Below are 13,273 nucleotides of genomic sequence, written 5' to 3' on the forward strand. Positions count from 1 at the left end.
GCGTGAAACAGCAGTGTCGACAAGCTGCGCTAGATTTGCATGATGCTTTTTTTGACCCGGAAAAGTGTGTGTAGGCTCCTCTGCTTTGGCTGCATCCTACCTCTTGCATAGTGCCAAACTCTCTGTATTATTTGATTTGAGAGGGCATCGCGGAAGGGGTGTTGAGAGCAGGTTGATAAGATTTGACCCTATTTAACTTACAGTAAATCTGAAGGTTTTAGGGCCTAGACATTCCCATGATCATTTATTTGGATGCTAGTCTTTGGTGCATTCTTCAGATCACTAAGCGTTTTCTTTTCCTCCGTTTCTTCTACAGATGTCCCAAAACCAACAGATGATCTAGCTCAGGCTAGGCCATAGCAATGCTGACCTTTGTCTACAGTAATAAGAGTATGATTTACTCTATTAGTGTCTGCATAGATCAAAGCCAACAGAACCTCCAGTTGTCATCTCAGATTTAGCCTCCTCTCACGTAACCAGTGCAACGCCCATGTAGGGCCTCAAGCGGAAGTCTGGCGGTCCATTACAAAGGAGAGACAGTATCTGTTTCATTGGAGTACAGCTCCAACTCTTTATTGGGCATTAGTATGAAATCAGAGTGGTCTCCATTAAGCAGTGAGGTGTGGTTTTAGAGTGGTGCTAAGTGGTTTGGAAGTGTGCTGACTAGGCTAATGTACCTTTCTATCCATTACTGGCCTGTCTACCTGTCTGCCCCGTTCTACCGACCCAGCCCACCACCAGCTACCATCTACCACTCAACCAGGAGGCCCTTACTGGAACAGGCCCACAGGAGCTTGGGGGTACTGGGAGGATGCAGCAAATCTACTCAGCAATGATCATTTCCCGTTTAAAAGGGAGATAAACATTTTATATCAGTAAACCATATTCATATAGAGCAGGGGTGTCAGACATGCGGCCCCGGGGGCCAGATCCGGCCCCCAAAAGGGTCCAATCCGGCCCAAAGGATGACTTTGCAAAGTGTGAACATTGCACTAAGTCCTTCAATCCAATGTGATGCACTTGTGAAGAGGTAGGTTTCAGGAGCAAGTTAAATATTAAAGCAGGACTAAACCCCCAGATTTCTGGCTGAACGGCATGCTGCTTGATTTGAAAACTCTGCAGGCAAGATGGCCGCCTATACTCCCTTCTGTACCCTGGCAGAATAAACTATCATAACTTGGGTAACTGTTTAGTTAAACTCGCATTCCAGGAATATTGTATTTACTGTGCTGCTCTAAACATAACGTAGTTGGCTCGAGACTGTTTCGTCCTGGAAGCCACTCGCTTTGCGCCAGAACACAATCGATTTGGGGGTGGAACGTGCCAGGATTGGCCAACGCCAACGCCAGTGCCCAGAACTGTCAAATCAAATCATCGACAGAGACGCTATGGCCCGCCTCCCAGTATTTTCAGTGTATCAGAGATGGAGAACGATAAATATAGCCACGTTATAAACAACAAACTAACGCTGGTGATCCGTATGGAAACAGTGTTACTCGAAATGGTTAAAAGTTATATCAATTTGGTCATTCAGTGGCATTTTACTGCCATGTAACATAACTAGCTAGCCGCTAACATTAGCCACAGTAGGCGATTACACCATGATGCATTGCTCTTAAAGGGCTCGCGCCGCGTAAACTACAGTAATAATCACATGGGGGGGGTGGGGGGGGGGGGGGGTGGTCACATGAGTGGGGCACGCGCAAATACCACCGTGACCTAATGATGTACCAAATCGCCCATTCATTTGAGGGCACAAAAAAAAGCAGGTTTGGACCCATAGAGGGCACTTATGCGGCTGAAAATTATACAAATGGTACAATGGTAACAGTTTGGTCTCAAATGTGGAAATTTTGACCAGAATCCTTCACACACCACCCCAAAAGTCATACTGTATATATACTGTATTGGTTAAAAGCTGAAAAAAAGTGTTTTGGGGTTTACTCCTGCTTTAAATCATGTTATCTGTATTAAAGCAGCTACGAGCAAGATTTTCGATTGTTATTAAACAGTCTAAATTTAATATCAATGCATCACATCTTACCTCTAATAGTAGACGAGACCAACGCCGAGTAGTCTCGCTTGAACCCCGAGTGAATCGGCCAGTGTTGTCTTGACGATTAGTCTCTCTGCGGCCGGGGCAGATCAGGAAGTGAAATGAAACGGTTTGCCGCAGCCACTTCGGCCATAACCACAAAATAACAAAATAACTTCAAAACAAACTGTTAGAATATAACGAGAGATGTTCGCGAGAGTAGCAAGTCCCTGCATGGCGTTCTCCGTGTTTATGGTCTGTTGCTAGGCAGAGCGAAACGGTTGAAGGCAGGCAGCTGCCGTAAACCGTTTTGTTTCACTTCCGGGTTTATCCGGCCCGCCCGTAGACAGACACAGACTCTATAATCAAGAGAGCAATCTCCGATTCACACGGCTTTGGTCTCAGCTACTATTATAGGTAAGATGTGATGCATCAATATTATAATTATACTGTTTAATAACAATCGAAAGTCTTGCTCGTAGCTGCTTTAATCACTAAATAGTCAGCTATTTTCATTACCTTTGCTTGACTATAGAGAATTGTACAGTTGTCATCAATTGTAATCAGGGGTGTAGTGATAATTACAGAGGTGGGTAAACTATCCAAGGTGAGTAGTTGACCCACCTTGTTTGCCCTCATTGATTGATACAGTTGATCTGAAAATAGGTGAGTAAACTGCCTCATTTCAAATGGGTGGGTAAATTGTGTTTACTTGCATTTACCCTCCACTACACCCCTGATTGTAATGCACAGTACAGACAGTAGATAATGTGCTTGATGGTATCTGAGATAATCCTAGGTGTTGTAGGGTTGTACCTGTAATTCTTTACACTAAGATAAGGGGGAACATTTTGAGATTTTATCATTAATTATTGTTATTATTGATTATTGATTTTTTTTTTGACTGGCCCACTTGACACCAAATTGGGTCGCATGTGGACCCTGGACTAAAATGAGTTTGACACCCCTGAATAGAGGCATGGGGGGATCCGATGTAGCATCCGCCATTTAGGCAGTGCTTTGTGTCCACGTTGTTAATAGATTCAAAGCATTTTAAGCACCGTGACAACAGTATTATGTCATTAGTGCACTATGACGGTGCTAGAGTTTGAGAAACAGACATGTCATTAGTGCACTATGACGGTGCTAGAGTTTGAGAAACAGACATGTCATTAGTGCACTATGACGGTGCTAGAGTTTGAGAAACAGACATGTCATTAGTGCACTATGACGGTGCTAGAGTTTGAGAAACAGACATGTCATTAGTGCACTATGAGGGTGCTAGAGTTTGAGAAACAGACATGTCATTAGTGCACTATGACGGTGCTAGAGTTTGAGAAACAGACATGTCATTAGTGCACTATGAGGGTGCTAGAGTTTGAGAAACAGACATGTCATTAGTGCACTATGAGGGTGCTACAGTTTGAGAAACAGACATGTCATTAGTGCACTATGAGGGTGCTAGAGTTTGAGAAACAGACATGTCATTAGGCAGAGTGATAAGACCCTTGCCAACGCAACAGAGTTTGAGTTCAAATGGGAGGCTACACGTGTATGTGTATGTTCATAGATGCAGCAGCAGATGAGAGAGGCACATGTTAACATGCTATGTGTAATGTACGATATGTATGTTTTGTGTGTGTCTGTATCTTGGGGCCAGCTCCAATGCGGAAGGACTAAAGCCTGCAGTTCCTCCAATGGCCACTTGAGGCTGGCTCTTACCGCCTGGCTCAAAAAACGGTTTTGGGCTCTATAGCTAATTCCAGCTTTCATGCCAACTGTACTGAATTTTTATATAACGTGCCTGTTTATAGTAGATGATAAAAAACACTGTTTGGGGCGTGATTGACAGGTCGCCTGTCCAGTGATTGTGCAGTTCGCCGATCATGGACCAATAGCAGGCGACACTGTGGCTCCACGGGAAACCCCCTCACATCCAAATATGACTACAAATACGTCACTTCCGACAACATCAAAAGGGGGCGGGGGGGGGGAAGAAAAAATGGCAGCGGCCTCAAATGCTGGACAGGGGCTTCAAAACAGGAGTCCACAAACCAATAGGTCTTTTATACTCTGTGTGTGTGTGTGTGTGTGTTAGTCAAGCATAATGACCTTTCGAGAAGGCAGAATACCACATGGAAGCTAAATTAATGGGATCCTTATCAGTAAGGTTTACAGAGGTTGGCGCACCAGGGCATTGGTTGGTCACTGCAATAAATGGTTGTTATTGGCTGTGCCCTATGGAGCGTTTAACTGACGTTACCATTAAAGCTTAATGCGGGGCCCCTCTTTGACCTTGGTGAGGGGAATCCTGTCACAAGCCTTTGCGGGCAGTATAAAATATCCAAAACAGCACCTCGCTGCTTCCAGCTGCAAATGGGATAGGAGAATCTGCACTCACACTGACTTCTCAAGCTCAATCATATGTTTGTGTATGATGTGTGTGCCTGCTCACAAGGGCTGTATTGGTAAAAAGAAACAAAAGTGCGTTAACTATAAAATGTCTGCGATATGATTCGTGCCAAATTATATCCCTATAAATATATTATTTTAGCATCATCATCATCATAGTCATCATCATCATCATCATCGCTTCTAACATTCTCCAGTTTGGGTACCCATTAGTCTCTCAAGCCAGGCTGTCTCTTTTACACTCTGCGAATGCAGCTTAGACAGTCTGTAATTCACGCCCACAAAACATGGACAAAGGAAGTTGGGGAAAAAAACGCTTCATACCGGAGGGAGTTTGAACCGAGGCAGGTGATTAGAGTGATACGAGAGGTGACATCTGGGATATCCCCCTATTAGAGATGCGCGGATGAGCTTTTATGCCATCCACATCCGCGTGGATGCATGAACCATCCGCCCGCCATAAATCTGCGCAAATTATATACTACTATTATAGACCCGCGCCTGCCGTGCACCCGACATTTCACAATGCTATAAAAGGAGCGAACGTACGGTTTCTGCTGCCGTCGGTGTGATAAACTCCAAATAAACTTCCATGGTGTATTATGTCCAGTCCACCACTTGCGTTAGCCGAGTAGCTTACTCGGCTAACGCTATAGCTTTGAGTTTAGTTTACTGGATTGCCTCATTGTATGGAAAAATACAAACGCATCTTCTCTTCAAACACGTCTTCAGCGGAGACTCCTGTTTGAGGTGACATCATTGACCATATATGGATCAAAAGAGGAGCCTAGCGCATGGCTATTGTTTACCACTGTGGCCTTGGGTCCGTTGGGGGATCCTACAATAGGCGGCTAAGAATGTGCCTGATGAAAAATGAACCTTAAAATATGTTCATAGACTAGAGAACGTAATTAATATTTTTTTTCCTCATTAATGATACATCGTTTCACCCGCCCGCAACCCATCCGCTATTAATCAGAATGTTTATTTTTATGATCCGCCGCCACACTGACCGCGGGGCGGGATATCCGCGGTCAGCGTGGCTATAACTGCGGCCCGCGCATCACTACCCCCTATCATCACTGTGACAGTTCGCTACTCTCCCTCTCAGATAGGACGTTATGATTGTTTATATGTATTATATATCTGTTTATATTTTTGATGGCTGTCATTGAGAGAAAGGGTGTTGGCTCAAGAAATGACATAAAGGGCTGGTATTTAATGAGCCCGGAAAAGGGTGATTGGTCTCTCATGAAATCAACGCAGAAGAGGAGCCAGACAGTCCCCGTTCTCTCTTTCTTTTATGTCACGTTATTTCCCAGTGTGTGTTTTGAGTTTTGTAACGCGTCTAAATGATCAGTAGTGGAGTTGCCGATCTCCACTTATCCTCAACCGCCTCATTATTTTCCCTGAGTTTCCCTTTCCGTTTTGACCAAGTTTAACATGCTCGACATACAGAAGCATTTGAAAATTGCGAGAGCCAACCGTCTGTTTTTAAGATGGTACCCATAGAACCCATTCTCATTCAGATATCTTGAGGTGATGAGAGGTCAAGGGACCCCTTTTGAAAATGGCCATGCGAGTTTTTCCCTCGCCAAAATGTAGCCCTGAGTTTGGAGCATTATTTAACCCCGCCCCCTTCCCTACAAGCTAGCATGACATGCTTGGTGCTAATAGATACCTTAGGACCTAAGGCATCTATTGGCACTTAGGTCTTCTAGTTCAGTGGTTCTCAACTGGTGGGTCACAACCCAAAAGGGGGTCGTGGGGCTGTTTTGAGTGGGTCGCGCATGTGCGCATGAAAAAAATACACTTCTACTCCTTGACGACGCCAGGGTCTGCGGCTGACATTATCGTCTCTCAGAGGCTTTAGTGGGCTCATTTTTAAAGACAGAGAAGATAATGGAAGACCTAAGCCTAAGGCATCCATTGGTACCTCATCTCATCCTAGGTCGTCAGGAAGGCGGCCAAATAATGCTCCAAAATTAGGCAAAATTTTGTCAAAGGAAGAACTGGCATCACCAGTTTACACTCGTTTAAAAACCACAATACTGGTAGGCCTAAAAAAAAATCTGAAATTTGTGTTGCGACTGAGGAAAGGAAAAATGTGGGCCGTGAGGCTAGACCAGTTGAGAGGCACTGTTCCAGTTTCATATCATACCAGTAGCTTCACTCTAGCTTTACAAATTAGACCACTACAGCCGAGGACGTCCGCGATTAAAAATGGCACAATAACAAGTGTATGGACCATATAAAGGTGAGTAAATGCTATGTTGTATTGAAAAACATACAACGTACGTAAACCCCGTTTACATGCATTTACCCCCCACTACAGCCCTGCTGGTCACCCTGGTGACCCTGAATGTGTTTGTGTGTACTGTATGTGTATGTGTTTGTGTATGTGTTTTGACAGTCCAGTCCCTCTGGACCTGTCATTGAGGGCCTATCGCCTGAGGGCTGCAAAGCTGTCCTGACTCCTGAGTTGGAACAGGCTACACAGTATCTTGGCATTCCTTTCCTTTTTCTGACCAAAAAGAGTGATGTCTTGATTCTTCTCATTGATTTTTATTTACAAAGCACCAATCTGTCGGGAATGATTGGGAAGAGGGTTGAAGAGAAGTGCCCTCTGGGGTCATTTACAAGGCAGTCCGTGACTAGATCCTTATCAGCAAAACGGACGAGTTTAGGCTGTCTTTTCAGGATGTGCTGCCTAATCCTTATTAAGATTTTGTTTTGAGCTGCACACAGTCGTTTGAAAGTGAGAGAGCAATTATTTCTTACGACTTTCACCCTTTTTTGCCCTGCTTTTTCCTTTTTTCTGCAAATGCAATCTTTTTGAATTTTGTCTTTTGTCTCCCCTCACCCCTCTTTTTAACCTCAGGTCCACTCACAAAAAAACAAGATGAGTCTACAATGAACAGACCGAGGGATGAAGGTATTTTAATTGCATGTTTTTCCCCTCTTTTTGTATTTTTCAAACTCTTGTGGATTGCTATATTTATGTCTGTATCAATACTCATGATAGGCTCATCATTGTGCTCACCCATTACATTGTCTTTCAGGTCCGCATACAGAAAAATAAAGCAGTAAATAGATGCACATTCAGCATTCTCCCCTGGCCTTATTAGCATTCCTATCTACCTCTCCTCACACAGATCCCTCTCTCTCTACTTCTTCTCACATACACACTAACACACTAATATCCACATATAAAACATTCCCCGCGTCACAAAAGCTACTTTTTAAGGGGCCTGCATTTGTGGGCAGCTAATTGACTTTCCATTCTTGGATGCTATGAGGTTGATCAACCACATGCTGATGTTCTGACTCTTCTCTGTGGTGCAGCACTGGAAATCAATATTCCCTCTTCTTACTTGCATTTTTATTCTTGTACAAAAGTCATTGGAGGATTTCTGCATTTTTCTGCCGTTGCTATAGATTTTGAAATTTACAACCGCCAGAAGGAGTTACTGTCATTACCATTTGCCGATGCAGCCAAATTCTGTTCGATTTTGACAGATAGTGTGTGCGTGTGTTTCTGTGCGTGAGTGGATGTGCGTTCACATATACATTCTATTTGTGCACGTGTGCTCGAGCACCGTGCCTGTGCATCTCTGTTGTAGCTGGGTTCACATGCACTCATCTGTCAATGTGTGTGCAAGTGTGTTCTTCTCCTTTGGTCTCCCTCTGTGCTATTTGGTATTGAATTCCATCCTTGCGTCTCTAATTGCTATGGTTTAAAAAGAGACAGATGTAGCTAATCCAATTGTGCGGTTTCTTAACGGTGAAAACAGAAGGAAGGATTCACGCAGGATTGTTGAGGAGAGGAACAGAATGATAGAATAAAGATGAAAGAGAAGAGAGAGCAGAGCAATGCGAGAGCACAGCGGAGGGCAATGAGGGGGAGAGAAGGCAAAAAATAGTCATAATGAAGACAAGTCCGTGATGAAATGACATTTATAGAGCTTTGAAAGTGAGAGAGATGTAGAGGAAGAGAGAGTGAGAGGGTGGGTGAGTAGGCGACTGGTAGAGCTTGACATTTATACCGACATCTGATGATATCTTGACTTGATCAGAAGGGCTCGGGCAGTGCTGAATTTCTCATTTACAGTAATTGCTCAGGTATGGATTGGGCACAGGTTCCAGAATACATGTCGGATATCACCCAAAGTTAATACCACATGATCAACTTGTTACACATAAGCACACATTTTCATCAATGGAACTGAAATGGGACATGAGATATGCCAGTTTAAATTATATCCACTTGTTTGTCTTTTAACCCATTATCACAACACCACAGCGCCAATCACCTCTATGTCTTTTCAATGGACCAAGTTTTGGAAAAAATTGCAGGGTGTTATGTCTAAACTGGAAATTAGCTCTCCAGTCTCCAGCGCCCCATGTTGTTTGATTGGGCCAATGATGGGGGGTTTGCCTTTTCTGTTCTGCTGATAGGTCACAATGTTTGATGGCGTTATGTCAATCCATTCAGAAGTGATATGCCTTTTAGTGAGAGGCCACACCTACCACCACACCCCCTTTGGCCAGTTGGTGTGAAAAGTTAATCAATGATGATTTCCCACAAAGTTTCATACAAATCCATTCATAGCATACAGTATCTGCTAACAGACAAACAAACACATAACCTCCATCAGCTGAGGTAATGCATAAAGGAGGAACAGAGGAAGGGAAAAGCAGAGAGTAGTGAGAGGTGAGACATTGACAATGGGGGCAGGAGGTGGTAGATGTGAAGGAGGGGCGTATCAGGTTTCAGTGGAAAAGAGAGGAGTGAATAATGTGCCAGTGTTTTGGAGGCAGACAAGCCGGACAGTGAGGTCCTTGTTGGCCATATAGGCCTTGGATTTGGGCTGGGGGGGAGCAGTGTTGGGCAAGTTACTTTCAAAATGTAATACACTACATATTACTAGTTACTTTCATTTGAAAGTAATAAGTTACTTTACAATATTACTTTATGTGTAGAGTAACTCGTTACTTATTACACTACTTTTGCATTAGTTTTACCAAAACAACAGCAGCAGCAGAATGACATTGCCGCCCCGGAACCATCCCGAAAAATAATTTCAACCGCCTTGAAGTCAGTGTACTGTAAACCATCCAAAATTCAATGGGGGGGGGGGGGGGGGACTGCAATTCCCCCTCGTTGCTCTGCCGATGTGGGGAGAGCCGTGGACTAGCACATGCTTCCTCCGATACATGTGCAGTCGCCAGCCAGTTATTTTCACCTGACAGCGAGACATTTCACCGGCAGGACACAGGACGTAGCATGTGGGAGGATCATGCTATTTCCCCCAGTTCCCCTCTCAGGCACCTTGACTGTCCAGAGGAGGCGCTAGTGCAGCGACCAGGACTCATACCCCAATGGCTTCCCACCCGAAGACATGACAGAGGTCGCGGGCAATTTTTTTCTGTTTTTCTAAAATGTTGGCCGTTGGAAGCCAGATTTAGAGCAATATCTAATTTTAAATTAAAGGTCCCAATTCGTGCAGCTGTAACCTCTTAAAAACGTGTGTCTCTGGTCCATAAAACATGATTCTGGATTAATTTGTCGAAAATATAGCAACCCCGTTCGTTCTGACGGAGTTGTCACTTCCTCATCTCGTCGCTTCCCAAGAATGGTCTGTTTCTATAATATATTCAGAACTAACAGTTCCCATTGGCCGCTGAGGGAGAGCCCGCCCCAGGCTCCCAGGCCAATCAGATTAGCGTCCGTGGACCAGCACGCTAGGTTGTGTCCACAACTAACGTTAGCAACGAGCTATCGCTAACTTAACGGTTGCTACGCTAAAGAGGACATCTCAAAATGCCTAGACTTACCGAATGCACCTCCGCAGTTGCTGGATCACGTACAGTTGGCGTCGCTCTAGCTAGAAGTGTTAATTTTGTGGCTATAGACAAAATGGTGCAGGTAGCTTGTGTGAGAGAGACCGCGCGCAGTATGCTTAAGGACCCAAGTGACATCACATTAACCCGTCTGGGGGAACAGAGTGTAAGGGGCGTGGCTTGAAGGAGACTGCAGGGGGAAGCTGGATAGGGACAATTCCAACTCTGGCAGTTCTGAGGTTGTGACCACTCATTATAGGGAGGGATGACAGCAGTATATATGCATTTACAAGTAAAAACAGATTTTGCACGGAATGGGACCTTTAACATTAGGATTAGACAGTTGTGATGTCATTATTCAGTTTTAACCATCAATATTCGCTCCTTTTCTCATTAGGGAAATACTGTATACTTATTTAGAGAGTTTTGTAAATTATTTGTGCTGTTATGGTTATTAGCTTAATCACTCACTTCTACACTAGCTTCTACACTGCTGCCACTTTTATTGAAATATAGATAAATCTTGCTTCACCCAAAATGTTATTTGCATAAAAAGACTATATCCACAATGCTAATTATTTTAGAGAACTGCATCTTGACGGAGACATCAAATGGAATTCAGTGTTTTGCTAACTACAGTATAACCTGTGATAGTGGTGGTAACAGCTCTACATGAGGGATGGCTAACATTACAATGCTAACTTTAGCTGGATCGATGCACTACTACCAATGACTGGCATGAATTTTGCAAAAAAAGAAGAAGAAGAAGGGAAATATATATATATATACACACATACATACATATATATATATATATATATATATATATATATATATATATATATATATATATATATATATATGAAAAATTAAAGAAACCACCGCAACACTGAAAATGACTTACTGATATTTATTTGTGAACAACGCGTTTCGCGTACAGCTTCATCAGGTTCACAGAGAATGCCATTGGCACCCACATTCTCTGTGAACCTGATGAAGCTGTACGCGAAACGCGTTGTTCACAAATAAATATCAGTAAGTCATTTTCAGTGTTGCGGTGGTTTCTTTAATTTTTCATTTCATGTTTATCCTGCAACCAACCAGCACCTGATTTTTCTACTGGCTGTGCACATGGGAATCCTCTCTTCACCATATATATATATATATATATTCCCCCCAAAAGATCTGAGGGGGCAGTTGCCCACTCACTTTCAATGGGCATGACGCCTCTGACTACCCCCCTCCCCTCCAATCCCTGCACGCAATATCAGAGGTAGAACAACCCACATGCATGAATCTACATGAATGCAAACCCACACAGACACTTAATTGTGAGTGTCCCAATTAGGGGTGGATATTTTTACAAGCCTGTGCCAAGGCTATTATTCTTTACCTGGCTAATGCACTGCCCTTACCCAAATAAGCCATAATTTGAAGGATTTCTGTGAAGGCGATATTAAAATAGCAGCTGCCACATTAAAGTGCCCAAAATTCTACAGTACCTTCTCTGCCATGGTCTGATTTGTGGTGTGAGCGTTGTGACGACAGCCTGCTGCGATGTCACCCCCCTCTACTGGGTAATGCTGGGATAATTGAACATGTTTACATCTCCTGTGGGAAATCAACAGAGATTCACAATACACCAGAGAGGAAAAGAAAAGGAACAGAGGGGTTGGAGTGAGAGGTTCATATATAGAGAATTTGTTTATGACATATGTATTATAATACGATCCATAAAAGATGGCTGCATGTCTGCGCAGCCATATGTGCCATTTGTTATGTTCATTTGTGTCTTTAAGAGTGTGTGTGTGTGTGTGTGTGTGTGTGTGTGTGTGTGTGCGTGCGTGCGTGCGTGCATGCGTGCGTGCGTGCATGTGGATGTGTGCATGTGTGTGTGTGTGTGTGTGCATGTGTGTGTGTGTGCGGCCGCGAGTGACGCACCCAAGTGCATGTGTAACCTGAGATTCAGGTGGTGATGCGGGCGGGTGTGCAAATACGTGAGTAGAATTTGTTACCACGGCAACAGGCATTCAGTGAGTCAATGCAATGGAATGGCTGGTGCAGTTCTATTAGCGAGAGGCAGTTTCCATAGCGACTCCACATCGCAGCTGCCTATGCAAGAGCGTGTGTGTGTGTGTGTGTGTGTGTGTGTGTGTGTGTGTGTATGAATACGGTGTGAATCCTGTGTGGATTTGTGTGTTCATTAGCGTACCTTGCAAATGTATGACTTGCTTTGTCACATTCTGTTTCATGTGCTGTATTTTCAACGTTCCATCATTTTTTAATGGTATGAACCTCGCTCTAACGCTGCCCTATTTTCTCTCTTTCTCTCTCTCTCTCTCTCCTCGCTCTCCCTCTCCCTCACCCTGTCTCCCTGTCTCTTTCACCATCTCCGAGTGCCCAAAGCCTCATCAGGGTAAACAGATGCCGTGGCTGTTATTTATATTTCCACTTGGTCTGGCTTTCATACAAATGATCCACAGGCCGTGCACAGTGCAGACGCTCGGCCTAACTGGGCTGCACTGGCAGCTCTCTCAGCCTTATCGCCACGCAGAGACACTGCGACCGTACCACAGGCTGTGGAGAGAGAGAGGGGCCACGCAGGCTGACAGACTGTACCATAGCAACACACCATGGGATGGGCACAAAGACCCAGGACTATGTGACAGAGCGGGCACAGGAACACTGACTGCACCATTTGCTGCACACATGGAGGGCAATAACCATCCAATAGGTACCATCGTAGCGCAGGACAGTTGACGGTAACATAACAGAATAGAAGACAAGCCCAATCAATGGGACGGACACATTATGTGAAATACTCGTTTCCAACTAAAATGCAGTCTTTTGAATACGGGTGGGAAACACCAGATGCCCCACAATACGATATTATCACGATACTTAAAGGTATACTATGCAACTATTTAATTAAAAAAAAAATATATATATATATATACACGCATACAAAAGTTTTCCCTATCA

General features: G+C 44.0%; 1 protein-coding gene across 1 annotated transcript in view; it reads left to right on the forward strand.

Moving 5' to 3' along the window:
* Positions 1–13,273, forward strand: part of nlgn2b (neuroligin 2b) — a gene marked incomplete at both ends in the record, with an annotated part of 81,296 nt that overhangs the window by 10,338 nt on the left and 57,685 nt on the right. The window contains one exon of the mRNA XM_083646721.1: positions 7,329–7,382. Coding sequence (XP_083502847.1) covers positions 7,329–7,382 — 54 coding nt within the window. The remainder of the gene's footprint in view (positions 1–7,328; positions 7,383–13,273) is intronic.

This window comes from Poromitra crassiceps (assembly GCF_964638095.1).
Source record: "Poromitra crassiceps genome assembly, chromosome: 1".
Classification (NCBI taxonomy): Eukaryota; Metazoa; Chordata; class Actinopteri; order Beryciformes; family Melamphaidae; genus Poromitra; species Poromitra crassiceps.